The 18,751-nt window shown below is 42.7% G+C and overlaps 1 protein-coding gene across 1 annotated transcript in view; it reads right to left on the bottom strand.

Moving 5' to 3' along the window:
* Positions 1-18,751, bottom strand: part of EXT2 (exostosin glycosyltransferase 2) — a 129,985-nt gene that overhangs the window by 90,362 nt on the left and 20,872 nt on the right. The window contains exon 6 of the mRNA XM_023528792.1: positions 15,688-15,781. Coding sequence (XP_023384560.1) covers positions 15,688-15,781 — 94 coding nt within the window. The remainder of the gene's footprint in view (positions 1-15,687; positions 15,782-18,751) is intronic.

Genomic DNA, 18,751 nt, shown 5'->3' with positions numbered 1-18,751 from the left:
CACCACCACCACCACCACCACCATCATCTAATACTTATTCCCCGCAGGAGAACACAAGCTCCGTGCAGGAAGGAATTTCATCTGTTTTTGTTTTTTAACTAGTGTGTCCCCAGGACTCAGAATTGCATCTAGGACAAAACAGGAGCTCAACAAAAATTTGTTGATTCACCCACACACTCACTATGTACCAGAAGCACTATTTTAAGTGCTTTGCCTATGTTAACTTATTTAATCCTCGCAACCCAAAGACATTATCCCAATGTTACAGATGAGAAAATGGAACCCTGAAAGGTTCATGAGGGTTTACTGGTCTTGCTTTTCTCTAGACTTCCTGACTTACCTCAGGTATGACTGGAGCGTGTGGTGAGCTGTGGTCAGGCACAGCTTATGAAAGGAATCAATCAATGACTTCAAGATTCCTAACCGTCTACAAAGCTCAATTTCTCCAGAAGCCTGCCTTTCCCAGCCATAGACAGTCCTTTATGCTTTTAGCCAATTTAAGAGAAGCATTTAAACTCCGACCCAACACAGCTGCAAGAACTGTTATAAGTTTATCTTGAGTGATGTTGGAAAACCCTTCTGAGAATAACTGTATGACCCAGAAGTTTCCTCAATAACATTTAGAGAGTAGCTGTCTAGACAATATAATACCTTCACCTCTGATCTCTTTCATTGGTTACTGATATACAGTTAAGATTTAGCCCTTAGTAGGGATTATAAAAACAATCATGATAAATTGAAGACATCTGAAGGCAAGTGACTTGCCCAAAGTCACAAACTAAAGATCAGTGAAGAGGACAGAATGAAAACAGATGCACACAACTACCAAACCACGACTCTCGTGCTCGTGACTAGTACTGAGTGTGCCCTTACGATCTTCATGTTCGGCTCACAATTCCCTTGAGAGTTACCACCTGAAAAGTAGCTTAGCTACTCAGATGAAAGGAACTAAAGATAAACCTCACCTCTCAGGTCCGAAAACATAAAATGTTAAATGCCCCGATAATGGCACCAAATGTGCTACAGAAAAACAATGCAGAGTACAAGGAAAAAAGTCAATAAAATACAGATATCCTACCCCCTGTCACTTGCTTAGTCCATTTGTACTTAAGGAACATATTTATGGCTCATAATTAAAGGAGTGGGGTAGTAGTAAACCCTGGTTTACTAATGGATCAGTAGGGAGAACTTTTGAAGAGATTATTTACATGATTTACAAAAGGCAGAAGCCTCTGTGTCTCCATTTTCTAAAGAACTTGTGCTCTGGCTATAGGCCAAGAAGAACTCAATGCGCTAAAGAATAAATAAATAAAACAAAACACACACAGATGAAATAGTTAAGGCCATGGACTTATCTTGACTGAGGAGATAAGGTTTCTGCCATTAAAAACACAAGTGAAAAAAAAATTGTTCGACTAATTTCTTCTTTATCATAATTCACTACTAAATTAAGAATCAGCCTGACTGATTCCAAAGGCCAGGTGTACATATATGAGTTGAGGTGGGGTTGATCCAAATGATGTATTTGAGTCAACAAACAGTTGGCACATATACACAAGGGTAAGTTAATAATCTTTCTTTAAAAATAGGACTACATTATTTTCATACATCTATTTCTTCTATAACCGTCCATTCCTCTTGCTCCCAAATCAACCATCTTAAGTGACACAGGCTTAAGAATGAAGAATCACCTTTATCACAAACAAGAGGTTTTCTGCATTATTAAATCTAAAGTCTAAAATGTAAAGTCCTAAAGCTCTCGATCTCCATTCTGTAATTAAAACATGAGTTATAATATTCAGAATTTCAATGGAAAAAAAACAAAACAAAACAATCTCACCTCTAAGAATCTTTCCACTAATACAGCAAAATAAAACGAAATAAAAACAGAGCTTTTATAGGGCTTAATCAACTCTTTTACTATCATACGTGTCATCTTATTATGATCAGGGACCTTGACATAAGTCCTACATCACTAAACGGTGTCCAGGGCAGTCACCTTGTAAATTCTGAGTTTAGCCCAACAGACCAATTTTCAGTTGTTCTGATGTGCTGTGGAGTGAGGTGGTACTTACGGTGTTACCCTTCACCCTCGCTCACCCCCTCTTTAGACTTATGTCATTACTACTGTCTATACCTGGTATGGAGTCGAGAATGGGGTTAGGGAAAAACACCTCAGAAGCAAATTCCACAGTGAGGCACAAAACCCCGTGTATCTCAATCAAACCACTAAATGGCAACTACTGGCTTCGGTTCTTGTATCTTATATGGACATTGGTATGGGCTCTTTTGTGTCCCCTCAAAATTAGTATGTTGAAATCCTGACCCCTAGTACCTGAGAACGTGACTGTATTTGAAGACAGGGCATTTAAAGATGTGGTTAAGTTAAAATGAGGTTGTTAGGGTGAGCCCGAATCCAGTCTAACTGGTGTCCTCCTAAGAGGAGGAAACAGACTTGGAGAGAGACACCAGGGTGCTCACACACAGCGAGACGATATGGAAACAGGCAGCACAGGGGCGGCCGTCTGAAAGCAAGGAGGGAGGGATCAGGAGAAACCGGCCCTGCCGACATCCTGACCTTGGACCTCCAGCCACTCTGTTGTAAGTCACCTAGTCTATGATGTTTTGTTACAGCGGTCGTAGCAAACTAATATAGACATTAACAGAGATTATGTGCCTCCCCCTTCAAGACTGTCAGCTGCTTGAGAACAAGGACCATGGTTCGTACAGTTCTGAATCGCGTACAGTATCACACCCAACATGTGTGTTATAAATATTTTAGATGATTATAATAGTTCAAAGGTGCTCTAAACAAAGAAAAATAGAGCTCTATAAATAAACTTCATACTTTTTAATCACAAGCTACAAATTCTTCCCAATCCCAAGTCGGCCACTTCAGCTTTGTAACTTCGGGCTATCTATCAGCCTCGACGTTCGCTTTTCTCCTTCATAAAAATGAGAATAACGACGAAACTCCCGATACACTGCCACACACAGGAGTTAAGATAAATCTTCATTCTCCCCTTTCCTTTGTCACCTGGAAAATATGAGCTCATGACCACAGAACAAGTCAGTGGTAAAATTAAGGCTGGTTCTTCTGATACCCGGGTACCTGTTAAAAACTCAGCCTTCGCTCTGAGGCAGAAAAAGACCTTGCCAGAGTATGCTTTCTGCTAAAGATTATCAGTAATGTTCTATTTGAATTCTAGAAAAGCAGAGGACCCCAATGGAGATCATCTGCTTCTTTTCTAAGCTAGAGGCATCATAAGTAGAAGAGGCATTATCTATTCAAATTCTTAGAATGAGAAGTCTGATTTCTTGCCAAAGGAGCTAAAGTGAAGTCATCTAACATCCATGGGTCCCTGGATTTGCCTCTCAATACTAAAGCATTCACTCCTGTACTTTGGGCAGGAAGCCAAGCAGATGTGCGAGGACAATCCATGCTATTTCTATGTCTTCTTGCAAAGCCTAGTTTTTCCAGAAGGCAGAATGGAATCAAGGAGGCAGTGAAAAGTGCAGCAAGGCTGTCTTACCAGTAGGACTCGTCTGATCTGGAAGCATTAGGATTGAACGAGCCCCACGATACTATGTCATCTTCCCAACTGTGCTTCTAGACACCAAAGATGACTGTGATCTGCATGTTTTAGTCTCATTTAAAAGAAAAATTCTTTCAAAACTGATGCTACTTGGGGCAAGTCAGAATAAAAAAGGGTAAAAGAGCTTGAAGGTGGGGGAGAACTTTCTGAGCACTTACAGGGGCTACTTCAACGCTATGATCTCCCATCCTATGGGAAACAAGTAGGGATCGAGGAGGGGAAAGGGGTAGCCTGAGTCATGTTTCTTGACATATGACAGACAGCTCCTGAAATAGAAAGCCATAGGTTTCAAGTCTCAGGGGTATCACCTTCAAATATGTCAATGTTCTAAGGATGGATCAGTTTTCCCAACTGCTGACATCCAGCTGTGAGGATAGATCCCAAGCAAAACAGGAGCCTCTGACTGGGAGCCTTTGAGGTGGCAGGAGCCATGAGGAGTTCAAAGGCAAGGCCGCCAGTGGCTTGCACCTCCAAGAGCCTAGGGGTGAAAGGTTACTAAAGCAGGAGCCACTGACCAATAAAACAGTGTTTGGTCAAACCTTCTCAGCAAAGAGACTAGAGACTCATGTTTGCTGTGCCCAGTTTTCTGAGCTATCCACGCCTCGGTCCCACCGTTCCCTAGGTCAGATCAGGGAGCTTCTCTGGCGATTAGCAGCCGACCAGCTCTCTCTCCTGGCTGGTTCCATGGAACAGCTGAAGGTGGACTGGAAACCTTTAATCAAGACTGTCATCAAATATAAACAAATAAGAGCACCACTTGAGTCAACTTGCTGCAAAGGAATCTGCCTGGGGTGAGAGTTCCTATGTTTGCTATGCTAAAACTCAGAGAAAGCAGGCATAAGTTTGTTTGATTAGAGAAGGCAAATGCAAAACAAGCCTCACCCCAACCAGGCACACTTGAAAGGCCTGCCCCTTTTAATTAAGACACACATACAAACACAATATGTGAAGGGACTAAGGCAACAGAACTTGAAGGCTTGCTTCATCCCAAAAGCTATCATCATGTCATGCCACATGAAGGTGATGCTCCCTCCTCTACTGTTTCCCACGTAGTAAGGATTTCAGAGAATGCTAAGGAGATATTCTTGGGCAGGTTCTTTATCTTGGGCTGTGGATGCGGGAGCTCTTTCCATTCCCAGAAAGAGAGAAATTGAGACTAGTGAGGGTGCAATGCCATTTATCGCCGTTCTAGCTGACCAGAGGCACAGCACTCCTCTACAAGCTGCTTGCTGCTGGAAAGCCCCATTTTCTGATTAAGCTTTAAGACAAGCTCTCCTGTTGATCCTGAGAGAAACCCCAATGTACATTTCCCAAATTGGAACTCTGAACAAAGAGAGACACTTAAAATACCTACGAACGCTGCCGGTGGTTCTCAGTTTTTTTTCCCTGCCCCTTCTCGCCTAAAGGAGGACATATACCTACAAGTAAGAGAAACTGAGGTTCATCACGGCAGCATCTCTCAAGAGAAATCCTTGGCCCCATCCACCACCCCAGGAAGCATTTAAGAATTTGAGTGACAGCGAGAGAGATGTGTAAAGTTTGAAAATCGCCACAGGGAATTCTGATCCCTCCCTCGTGTCTCAGCTAAGAATGCTATGGTAGCTGATCAGACAGTTGAAATCCTTCTCTTCTATGTAGTTTCCAATCTTCGAGTTATACCTCAAAAATTTCCAACGAGTATGCTTGCTATTATGCCATGTGTGAAGTTACCAACAACTTGCTAGGCAAAGAGATTTGGGAGAACACCGATGTGTGGTTGTTCTAAGCTAAAGAGAGTATAGTCAGGTCCACTGTTCCCTCTGCACTGCGCTGCAATCCTTGAGTATGTTATTCTGACCCTGTGGTCGGCCACCAGCTTCTAGGTCTTCTCATTCCCATCAGATGCCAAGATGCCTCACTGCCAAACTCAAGGCTCAGTCTGCAGTTTAAAAGAAAAAATTCCAATATCTTTCTAAAATACAAGTGATACATACAGAAGATCATCAACACCTGGTCAAACTAACTTGAAAGTTAAAAATACTTCAATACCTATATGGACTTCAAACACTTGCTCCTTGTAATAAAAAGTACTAGAGTCCTTAATAAAATGGAAGTACACATTTAAATATAACAAATTAGCCTTTACTTTACAGGGAGAGAGGTAACTCTACTGTCAGAAATGGTTTATGTAAAGCTGCTTCTGTACCAATGCAGTTTTAAAGGCCTTTAAAAGAAGATAAATACACGATTGCTGTCTTACATTCTCAAGGACAGTCGTATGGCATCATAAGATTGTGTCATTATCAAACCGAAAACTATGCCGTGCAAAAATAATTATGCAACTCCAAATTCTCTCAGCCTCTGCAAGGCTGAGGGAGACAGAATATATAAAAATACATAATAATCCATATTAATATTTCTAAATATAAGCAGAATCCTATGGATCAGTTTAAGCCTTACCGAAGACTTGAAAACAATGAATTCTTTACTAAACATATCAACGCTTGATAATTTACAAGTTGTTCTGTAAACAAACCTAGATATTTTCCTAAGAAGGTATACTATGAATTCACAAAACCTGCACTGCATTTCCCATAATGAGCAATTATTTCTCAGAAATGCTTCATGAACAGTCCCACCCTGTGGGAAACAAACTCCACAGAGTCACACAATTCTACTATAGGCTGCTAATTAATATTTAACACTTTTATTAGAGAGGCCATTTTCTGAAGCAACACCCCACTTAGCGGACTCATTAGGCGAGATTAACCGATGGTTAACTTTAGAGAGAGCTCTCTAACCCACGATGCCCAAAAAGAAACCAGGACCATCCATCTACCCTGACCCCTTATAAAGGCTGTGTAATGATTATCTATAGTCATATATTTACTAAGAACTTACTAAGAACATATTATTTATTTGTTAAATATTTGAATAAGTTTGTTAAAATTATACCATAAGCAATAGCACCTAGCTCATTAAACTTAACTAATTTAGTCCCCAGAAATGTATAAAAAAAGAAGTTCTATTGCACTGGAGTTTGGGGCATTTTATTTTGTTTAATTGCTCATTTGGTTTTTAAACTAATTACTCTCTCCACAGGAGCAACATGAGTAATAAAACAGACCAGTATTTTTTATTGTTTGCTCATTGAAAATCATCAATCCTAGATCAACAGCTATATAATTTCACTAACTTACTACAAAAATTCCTTGCTTTTGTCTTAACTTCAATGGCTATTTTACTGAATACACTTGCAAAACTGTTCATGTGCAAAACTATCTGAAAAAGGAAAAATAACGTATTTGTGCCAAAAGGGTACAGAGCAGCTAAAAATGTATAAGTTGGATTTTGCTTATCTCTACTAACCTCTTCCTAAAAGCTTTAGTTAGGAGAAAAAGAGCAGGCGGATACAAAGCATATTCTGGGGTATATTCCACCCGCCCCAGGCCCTTTGGAAATCAAGGCTGGAAAGGTGAGAGCAGAAGGAGGGTAGGGATGCATTCTCTGAAACGCCTGGAAAAACATTCTGGTCAGGAGATGCCGGAGATTTTGAAGCTCCCATCGAGCTATTGGCCTGGATCCAGGTAATGGTTTTTCCTTCCCCTCAGCTGTCTGCTGCAAGAGTTCTCCAGCAAAGAAAGAAAGGAAAAGGGGTAGGGGAGAGGGAGGAGCAGCTTCCAGTCTATTTCTCCGCAGCTGAGAGGGTAAGAAAGGCCAAGCACCGGCGGCTGACATTAACAGAGGGCCCGGCGCTTCCATGGAGCACTCTGAGAGGATTACTGGGGGTTAGCAAGCTGGCCTAAAAGGGGCAGCAAAGCAGACCAATGAAAGTCCTTTTAAATTCGATAACAGTGATGCTGTGGACACAGAGACAGCAAGCTGGAGCTGGCAAAGACATGTAAGCAGAGGTCTAGCCAACCAGATGGCCTTTAGGAAAAAAATACATTATAAACCTGGCTCTGCCTAACTCTTCAGGGCTGCCCACGTCACTTGCTGAAGCTTGAGAGCACAAACTGTCAACAGAGTGGTATTTCTAATCAGGGGATAAAAATAAAAGCCCTTGCAAAATCCTCCCTTGCCTAACCCTACTGCCCTGCCCCTACCAACAAAGAGAAATTTATTCGGCTAATGGCAAAGTTCTGGACCTGCAAAGGTTAATTATCTTGCTAGTCTTTTCCTTCCAAATCACAGTTGCTCCACCCAATCCCTTCTGCCTGGCATTTTTCTTCAATTTTAATATCAGAAGTTTCACACGCCTGCCTGAGCTCCTGGACTCAGCAGAAAGGCCCATATAACTGTCAGCAAACTGATAAGAACTTTAAAATGACTCCACAGGGCCTCTTTAAAAAGAAGAGCCAAAGACGCCCATAAAGAAAGAGGGCAGGGGCCACGGAAACCAGCCGCTCACACTGTTTTAACGTGGCATTAAAATGAGCTGCAGATTTATGGCAGTGCTTTAGCCCCTGGCCCAAATCATCTGGGATGAAGCTCTCGTCTCTGCTCTCCAGCGGGATTTCAAATATGGGATGGAGCTGGCCAGAAAGGAATGGGGGAAGGGAGGCAGAGGTAGGAGGAGGAGGAGAAGAGGAGAAGGGAAGAAGCAGAGGGCAGCAGGAAAATCATATACTAGAACTCACTCTCCAGTCAGGAGGATGTGACCATCAGCTATTTCTAAAAGATTCTCACTGGCCCTCTTAAATTCACATAAAAATTTCCTTTATTTTTAGTTCATACCTAGTAAACTCTGACTCTTCAACTGTTTGCCACCCAAGTGTCAACTCTGGTTTTAACTTCTCTCCGTAAGTTTATTTTTTAATTTCGAAAAAGAATAAAATCATGATTTGGCAGAGAATATATAAGAAGAGGGGGGAAAAAAAGACTTAGTATAAATTTTTTTCTCACTGGAAAGGAAGAAAAGTAATGGTACTTTATCCGAATGTGCCAATGAATTTTTTTTTTTAAAGGCCAGTTAGAAAACCACTGATTTTAATAAGCCATTCTGATCCTAACAGAAAAACAGAGAGGTGAGCCTCCTTCCATGCCAAGATGTAGAAAGTATACCAGAACCCACAGGAATAAATTCTGTTTCCAGCTTCCAAGCCCAGAAGCAAATGCATAATACATCCCTGTTGGTAATTCACTGTGGTTCCTTAAGACCAAGCTCCAAACCAGGAGGCTACTTTTAACATTCAAACACAGACCCAAATCACTGCCAGCATGAAGCAGGCAGAGCAGAATCTTAATGCTTTAAGTAAATGATTTCTCTGAATCATACGACTGCTCTATAGTATTATTAGCCCCAGGTCTGAGACAAGAAAAAACTCAGAAAAGTAAAGTAGCTTGCCACAGTCACAAAGCTGGTAGACAGACAGCAGAGCTGAGGATCTGAATTCAGGTCCCTCCACTGAAAGCCCATGTGCTCTCCACTACCAATTTGTTTCAGTTTTTTGGACTGAGACCCACACTAAGAACCATAAACACATTTTCTACCACAACTCACTACACATATACACATATAACTGAGACAGAGGTTTCAGGAAATATTTGCCCTTACTAGGTAATATGCTGACCTTTTCTTTTCTATTTCATTTTTTAAAAATAAAATGCAGGTCATGAACCAGTGATTTAACTTCGTGATCAACTTATGAATCATGACCCTTTGTTTGGAAAATACTGCAGTAGACAACGCAAAAACAAAACAAAACAAAACTCATCGGAATGGGAGTCAAGAGACCTGGGTTCCAGCTAGGCTCAACTCGCCCTAACAATTCATTCTCAGAATCACTTAAACTCTAGGGCTTACTTGTGATTTGTAAAATATGAGGAAAGGGTTGAATCATTTCGAAGGTCCCCTCCAGCTCTTTGATTTTTTTTCTAAATCTCCTTAATTGATACTACTTTCCCCTTTCATCGCACATCTTTTCATTAATCTTCACTTGTCATCTGTTCCTTCTAATTCTCTAGAGTTCTCCGCTGCTTGTGTTCAGTGTCCCCCACCGCCCTCTGCTCCATCTTACCTACTGAATCTGTGTCACAGAAGCCAACCTCCCTTCCACCCCATCCCGAGGTCAGCACCCTAACAGAGCATCTCCCTTCCGCTCTGAGACCGCCCAGTCCTGAAGATTCCTTTCTCCTCCAGATGCATTCCCCCCACCCTCTCCACCCTCTCCGCCCCTCCCCCCACAACTGACTGCATAGCACTCCTGGCCTTTTAATCTATATAATACTGAAAGCACTTGCCCCGGTACCTTGAGGACTTTCTTAAAAATGGGGTCCTCTACTTTTTTGATCTCCCTCAATGTGCCTGTATAATGCTAAGAACTAAGCAGGTGCTTAATACATATTTATTTGATCGGTTTGTATTATAAAATTAAGGACTATAATTCTCTTCAATTTAGGAGGGCTCTAGGAAAAGTCACAAAAACAATTAAAACTGGTATTAAGGTAAGATAAGTGAGCATTTACAGACTAAGTTCCATACACTACTCACTCATGTTTGCCCGTGGAAAGGTATGCCAAGGCTGCCAAGGAAAGCAAGTTTATGGTCTCTCCATCTGGACTGTGAGGGTTTAAATCTCAGAAGCTATACAAAATAACTGCAAATCAGCCCAAACCTTAAAGACAGGAAAATTTACTTACAGGCCCTAGTGCACTATAAATTTAAGACAGTTCTATTAAAATGCTTTTCTTGGCTTCCCATCAGATACTTGGCGAAAGTCTTTTTCCAATAAGGTTCTTAATACTATAGTTGGGAGGGGAAAAAAAGTTGAAATACATAAAAATGCTCTTCTTTAGGAGTTCCAATTAAATGAGTCCTTATTTCATCCTGCTTTAAACAATATATATTGGCCAGTGTCCTTCGCAGTATGGATTTATACATTCAGGAAAACTCAAACACAGAGTACACAGTGCTTTTGAAAAAAAAAATTACGAAATTCAAAATATCCCATAAAGTGATTACACTCATCCCCAAGGTTCTCCCTACTGGCCAGGGAGCCTGGCTTGGGATTCGAACCACAGCTGTCTGTTTCTCAGGAATGACTCCAGGGATCAGGTCAGTGTGTTTTGTTTAAGTGTAAGTGACCTAATAGCTTTTTGGGGGGCAAGTACCAAAGCAGTTTGGGAAACACAGCTTGGAGTAGCATGCTGGGACTGGAGGGCGGGTGGTGGGGAAAGGGAGGCAGGGAATATTAGGCACTTTTTACAAAACAAACCCGGAGAGTTCAGTTTATATATATACAAATTTTTCGATTTTACAGTCGCGGGGATAAGAATGACAGACATTACAGTATTGATCCTAAAAATTAGAAGTGAAATTTCTTCCACAGTCTTCATATTTCTGGGGATGTGTTCAGTCAAAATGTATCAAGTAACCACTTTTTAAAGAAGTCTATCCAATAAGCAGTTAGCTTGAATTATTGGGAAGTTCATCCTGATTTTCAGCCTCAGTCCAGGCCACGCAGTGATTTGAATCAAGTTGTGGGCAGCAAAATAGATTGTGTTCCCTGTCTGTCCCTCACACACTGTGTGGTCTTGGGAGGGTTACTTTACGTCTTTTTATCCTGTTTCCTCACATTTAAAAAATCCAGCTCACTCTTCTGCCTATGTCACTACTCTGTTCAAAGACTTTGCTTTGTAAACTGGTGTGTGTTGGGGGTGGGGGAGTGAGGGAGAAATGGACACAGACTGCTATATAACTGCCAATGGACAACAATCAAGCCGCCAGCAAGGGAGACCCTCAAAGAATGTGCCCACCTGGGCTGCTGAGCTTCCTAGACATCTGAAGGTTGACACCTTTAAGCGAATCACAAAATTTATTAAAAATAAAAACACAAATTTTAGATAGGAAACTTGATAAAATCTATGAGCCTACACACACACACACACACACACGCCCCACACGTATATATATATATACATAAACTAAACAATTTAAACCTTTACTTAAAGATTCAAGGGTGCCACCAAGAACAGCAATTTCTATATTTCCTCCATTTTAAATACCCCATCAATAACATATTAAGGGGGAAGAAATAAGAAACTATGCTCAATGTTCAAACTACTGGTAAGATTCATTTGGATGTTCAAAATATGAAAAACAAACAAACAAACGAACGTACTTTTTTTTTGACTTGAGGGATTCTGCCATCTTACAGTGATACGTCCAGGGTATAGTGCAGTCTGCAAAGTGGTCTGCAGTATACCCATGTGCCGAGAGTTCTATTTTAAAACAGCTTTCCCACCTTTTCCATTCATGCCAGACTGGCAGATGGGCCATCCCGGAGATCCTCACTTACAGACTTTCTCCCCTATGAAGTATGTGACTTTTCAAACCATTATGGCGATGGAAACCGAAAAATTCAATGTGTTGAAATTATGTATAAATAAGATAAAATAAGAGCCGACTTTTAGGGGTTCTCCTAGGAAGGGAGTGCACGAACGCTGTTGTGCTGGGGTCTGCTCTGCTCTCTCCTTTACCACAGCTAGGCCTAACTACAGTCTGGGTAGGTGGGGGTACCACGTGCCTGGGATTTTTTCTTAAATAAAAGGGTTTTGTCTTTTTCCTGATCAGCCCGTGATATCTTCAAGTATTCCTCTGCAGCACAAATATTTGGTACGCTTGGAAGGGAAATATGAAGGCAAACTGAGATGAGCTAGTGCAACAGACTGAAAAGAAACTGATATTGTAACTTACGCAGGCATTAAAGGCGAGAGTGAAAAGAAGATGCTGGATATTTCTGCCACCTCAAAGGCTCCTAGTCAATTGAGTACAAAGAAGAGTTCAAAGGCAAGGCAGGCTCCTGACTTCCACCTCCTAGTGTGGATGAGGTCAGAGGTCACTGCTGGTGGAGCCACTGACCAATAAAAGAATGTTTGGAAACTCCACTCAACAGATAAACTGGGGATCCATTTACACCTTCTTCCCTATCCATACAAACATTTCTAACTACACAGTCTAGTGTCTATCCAGCCTTCCAAGATCCTAGATTGCTTTCTTTTTCATTGTGATTCAAAGGAGACTGGGGTTATGAATGTTCCACTTGACTACAGAAAAATATTTCTCCTTGCATACTCCTTGCCTTCCATTGTGAAAAAGATGGCTGATGGGACTCTTCATCTTTAAGGCCTCCCACAAATGCTACCTCCCCGATAAATTAATCCCTGTCCTATACCTTCTCCCTTCCATTTCAGACCCCTAATGAACTTTTGGAAGTCTGTACCACCTTCATAACCTTCTTTGTGCTTATACCCATATATCCCCAAGGTGAATTAGGCCTTTGTGAGTGATGATCACAGATTCTTATTATCTCCCATCATTTCCCCTTGGGGGAAAAAAGTTAACTAGGGCTTCACTAAATTAATTAACTACTTAATTTAGTTCATAGAACAATAAGAGACTGACTGATAAGTTGGCTTTATACTGTTATAACTATTATCCTCTACTTGAAGGAACTGGCTTTTAACTTACCTACAAAGAAACCCCATAAGCCACCCCTCGTTTGTCCAGTGTCATGTATGCTGGCACTCTCATTGTTGCCCTTTGGGGTAGCTAACAGACACATGTTGTACCTTTCTTCAAAAATCTTAGCTTAACTACAGCTTGCTCTTTCTTTAGGCTCTGGTCTGTATTTAACTTTCTGGCGGCTTCAATATCATATCTAAGGTCAGGAGGAAAATGTAATTACTTCTTGCCAGGCAAAATATCTTTCTGTCTTGGTACATGTTAACTCCCAGGTCGTGATAAGGACTTGGGCCACAGTATACATCAGTCAGATTGTAGATCAGTCAGATCAGTTCTGATCCTGAATTCTAAGCTGCAAAATGTTCCTGCAATACCTTCGTCACCAAGATCCCACCCACAGTTTTGAGGTCAGTTCAGAAACTTCGGCCGCATTCCATCTAGGGAGAGCTAAGTCCTGTGCTAAGCACTATTTCTTCCTCATCTGAAAGAACTAGTCTCCAGAGGCAGCAGCTAGGAGGACAATGTCAGTGTGAAGCAATGGCATTTAGGATTTCTTGGACACATCCAAACAATCAGATGGGAAGAGTCACTTAAAAGTGGATGGAGACCTCTGCTGGCCACAACTGTCCATGCAGCTCCTTAAGCTAGTTCTGAGGTGCTCAGGAAGAAAATCTCTCTGTTCCTCAGTCTCAGGTCACTCTGAGGGATCGACCAAAGGCTCCATGGTATCGACTACTGATGCAACAGGATTTCCCCTAAAAGTTTGTTTGTCTTACAAAAAGATCCAAATCTGACCTCCCCGAAGAGAACTCACTAAGGTGAGAAACTCTCCAGAGCCAGGTATATGCTATTTTTTCAGTTCCTCCTGCCAAGGTCAAGTTAAACTGATAGCCGCAAACAGGGCAAAATGTCCGGCATATTCTGGAAAGGGTCCTACAGAACCTTAACTATCAATAGAACAGTGGTTCTCGAGCAAAGCAATTTCGTCCCATGTGGGACATCTGGCAATGTCTGGAAACATTTTGGGTTGTCACAACTTGGGAGGAGGGTGTGCTATTGGCACCCAGTCATCCTTATACCTATCTGGGAATTACTTCAACTAGATACTCTCACCTCTAGGTGAGATCAGTCCGGTCTAGAAATCTAGGGTTGGGAGAAGAAAAGAGGTCAGTTTTGGAACACAGAATACCCGGAGAAGGCGGGGTAAGATCACGTGGGGCACTGCACTGGAGTGCCTTAGAAGTCTTGAAGGCAGCACAGAGAAAAAGGGCATCAGGAAGCAAAGGGAGATTTAGAAAGGGAAGCAGGAACGTGCCAAGACTACCTTATTTTGGAAGCTGACATATGTAGGGTAATCACCGAAAGAGTAGGCTACTGCCCCTCATGTCTAGAGGTGTTCAGGAGAAGAAGAGATGACCACTTAATTATTGTTGTCAAGGAGAGTAATGGTCTTGCTAAGGACAAGAGTTTCATAGAGTTTTCAAACAGCCGAATGGAAAATGAGAGATGATCTAGCCAACCCCTTCATTTCATAAATGAGGAAATGAAAGGCCAGGGAGCTCTGGTGACTTGTCATGGTTGTATAATTAATAGGAACGAAGCCAGGGCTAAAACCCAAGTCTTCTGACTCCAAGTGTGCTGTTTGAACTCAAGTAACCTAAAAGCACACTGTTTTAGATGACCTTTATTCACTCCTTCTCAATGGCTCTATGATTCTGAGCCTGCCACTGCCGAGCCCCAAGTGGGGGAAAAGAGGGCTAAAGGCAGGAGGATGGACTGAAATGTATTTGAGAAGCTGTTAGAAGCCCAGATGCCCTCCTGTCCTCACCGGGACAGAGGCCTGAGACCCGTTCTCTGGACAAGGCCAACTAAGGTGGGGATGCCAAACCGAAAACAGAAGATGCGTGTGACAATTATGCGTGTGCTTAATGCTGAGAACTCTCCAAACCCCTTTTGCTGTTCATCTTCTACATAGACAATTTTAATACAAAACTTTTAAATCCATTTAAAAAACAGAGTACCAATATCAGATAGTCTTTTTAATTTTTTTTAAAACTTGCTTGACATTAAACCCATTTCAAGAGAAAGAAAGGGAAGTAGGATGAGATGGGACACCCAGCAGAGTGCCTTAAAGTTAGACCACCGCGAGCCGCCCAGGGAAAGGGGCCTCAGAGGTGAAAGAAAGAACTGGAAAGGGAGGAAGGATCACAGACATGTCCAGGGGGAGAGGAAGCCCTGTGAATGGGGATCCTAGGCCAGCTTATCCAACAACATTCTGAAGGTCAGCGGCTACTCATAAGCACAACTTTGAACCATCCCAGCTTCCCTCACTGTCTCAGTCACCGGAACTATCACCTGTTGTGGAAAGAGGCTCAGCTCTGTGTGCTCAACACACTGCAATGCTATGACCCTGACATCACAGAAGGCTTACTTTAGATGCTTTATTAAATCTGAGAGTTATTCTATTAGACCTCACTGGACCAACTCACCCAATTCTGTTTTCCTCTTTTCAGTTTGGTTGCTTGATATAGTGGAGGGAGTGAACCCCACTCACACGTCCGGCTGCTGTCGCTATATCCAAGCAGTCCAGGCCACCCTTGCACATCACCCAGGTCACCTCCCTCTCAGGGCTGCTTGGCCTCTTACCTGTTTCTGCATTTCTTCAATCTGTCTTTGGGGGATGCTCTGCAAAATACTGTATACGTCTGATATCTTCTCTTCTGGCACAACCACAGATGCCCTATAGACGACAGCAAAACAATTTATATACGTACGGCCCTTTTCGCAAAGCACGTCCACATACACTGCTTAATTCTCACAAGCAGAAACAACACCCCAAACCTACAGCCCCACGTTCCTTCCAGTGAACAGTCCCTCTTCCTTCTCCCTTCCTCATGGCCAATCTTCTCAAACGAGCTCTCTCACCAGCTGCGTTCTCACCTCCTCCCGGCTCCAGCATTCATCTTTTGTCCTCCCTCCCACCTATCAGTGTGCTCCAGCCACATGGGCACCCCTTCAGTCACCTGAGCACACCTCTGCGTGTAAAACTCCACCTACCTGGTACACTCCCCTTCGCCCTCCACTGCCCGTTCTTAAGCTATACTGTAATGCCCAAACCCACTCACCGACTCAGCAGGTATTTATGGAGCCCTGTTAGGAAGTAGGTGCTGGTAATACGACAGTGAACAAAACAGACAAGGCAGGCCTGGGACTGAGAGCCGTGAGAATACCTGAGGGAAGAGTATTCCAGGCAGAAGGACTAACAAGTGAAAGGCTCTGAGGAAGCGGCCTGTCAGGAATGTTCCAGCAACAGCAAAGAGGCCAGTGTGGCTGGCAGACAGGAAAGAAGGTGAAGAATACCAGGAGATGAGGAGAAACAGAAGGGAGGGTCACAGCCAAGCACCCAGGGCCTTGCAGGCCACTCTAAGGACTTGGGCTTTGACTGAGACAGAAAGCCATTAGGTTTCAGGCAAAGCATGGCAGGAGCTGCCTGAAGTGTCAGAACCAACTACAGCCAGCAAGACCAGGAGCCGGGAGAACAGCTGGAGGCCACTGCAAAATCCGGGCAAGAGATGCTCAAGAGGGAGGAACTGATGAAAGCGATAGAGGAGAGCCAGCAGCATTTGCGAACGGATTAGATATGGTGGGTAAGGGAAGGGGGACTCGACGATGACGTACGCTTTGTGGCATTTAGCAGAATTTGTAATTATATTTGTATAAATTAATTTCCTAAAATCCGAACTCCCCTCCCCACCGTAGACTAGTCCATTGGGACGGAAACCACGACTGGTTCCACTCACCAGCATATCCTGAGCACCTGGTACATTGCTTAGCACACACGGGTAGCACTTAATAAATATTTATTAAACAAATAAATGATTTTGACCATACAGATGGGAAAACTGAAGCTCAAAAAAGATTAAATGATTTGCCAAGATCACGAAGCTAGCCAGTAACAGAGCTGCGTGAACCCAGCCCTTCTAACTCCAAATCCAGAGCCCTCTACCACTTATCCATAACTACAACTACCCGAGCAGATCCAGCTTCTCATAGGAATATCTTCTCAGACGCAGCTCAGAGTCACTGCCTCTGTGAAGCCCTCACCCACTGCCACAATGGCGAGTCACTGCCTCTGTGAAGCCCTCACCAACTCCACTGCCACAATGGCCTCTGTCTCCTTCTCGCTCTTCTCCACGCACCCCACGCAGCCAGGGCTGCGTCTCATCACGGTATTTGGTCATTGCTGGTTTACTTATCCATCTTCCACCAGTAGACTATGGGCTTCTTGAAGGCAAGGTTTGGTCGTGATCAGCTTTGTATTCCCATACCTAACACAGTAGCTGGCATATAAAGGGCACTGCTCTAAGACAGAAAGAATCACGTACCCTCCTCTTTCAGACTGAATTAGGCTCCCTCCTCTGTTCTGAGCTTCCACTGTCCCTTGTGCAAGCATCTGTTATAGCATTTGTCACACAACATTGTAATCGTTGGTTTGTCTTCCTCACGAGATTCTAGCCTCCTTAAGAGCAAAGACTGTAGTGTTCACAGTAGGCTCTCCAATCAACGTGAGATAAATGAACGTACATATGAATGAATGCCAAATTGTTCAAATATCTATGGTGACCAGACTTGGGAGAGGAGCAAGTTGGGAGAGGAAAAATCGATTAAGCATTTAAGACCAAGTCAGGCCTGAGAAAGATATACAAAAGGAACCAATTTTCAATAATCGTTAACCTCCAAAGTCCTAGGGAAATAAAACAACGTGAGCCTTGTGGGCTATTCTTTTAATTACACCATTAACAGCCATGACCAAGCAGGACCTACGCTTGTGCATGGGTACACTGGGGATGCTTCTAAGCTGTCATCCGTGTGGATGACATCCATCTCCAGCTGGTCACATTATGCAAATTCAATAAAGACTCTAGAGCAGTGGTTCTCAACTGTGGCTACAAATCATACCCAGGGGGGTTTAAAATTCAGTATTCCCGAGGACAGGGCCTAGGCATTTTTTTTAAGTTTCCAAGTGAGTATATTCTGCAGTCTCTACCACTGCTCTTGGCCACGGGTTGGTAAATGTTTTCTGTAAAAGACCAGATAGTAAATATTTTAGGCTTTGTGGGTCATATAATCTCTGTCACAACTACTCAATTCTGCCACAGTTGCACAAAAATAGACATAGACAATATGTAAATGAAAGGGTATGTCTATACGTCAATAAAACTTTATTTACAAAAACTAGCAATCTGCCCTATTTGGCCCACAGGCCTCAGTTTGCCAACCTCTGCTCTAGGCCGATGGACTAACTCTCCTGCTGGAAAATACAGCATAACAGTCTAAAAGGGTAATTCTCAATTACAATTACTTAGGGGGCTTTTAAAATCTCATACATGCAGAATGACTGGTGTAAAGTTTATTAGAAGGTAACACCCACCTCTTCCAGTCAAGAACTTCAGAGAAAGGCAAAATATAGGAGTCTGCAATGACAACTGGGACACAGCCAGCTCGTAATACATCACTCAATACCGCCTGGCCCAGCCGAGCTCCACGAAGGACCACACAGAAAGTAGCTTCCTGTAGGAACACAAGCAGAGGTAGTGGATTTCAAACCAGTTTCACTAACCCACTTACTCTGAGCCCTGCAGACCATGAAGTCCTCCCAAGGGCTGAAGCCAAAGCAATACTGAGGTATCCTGACACAAAAATGCTATCT

Source organism: Pteropus vampyrus, unplaced genomic scaffold, assembly GCF_000151845.1.
Source record: "Pteropus vampyrus isolate Shadow unplaced genomic scaffold, Pvam_2.0 Scaffold31, whole genome shotgun sequence".
NCBI lineage: Eukaryota > Metazoa > Chordata > Mammalia > Chiroptera > Pteropodidae > Pteropus > Pteropus vampyrus.
This window is presented reverse-complemented; position numbering and strand designations above follow the sequence as displayed.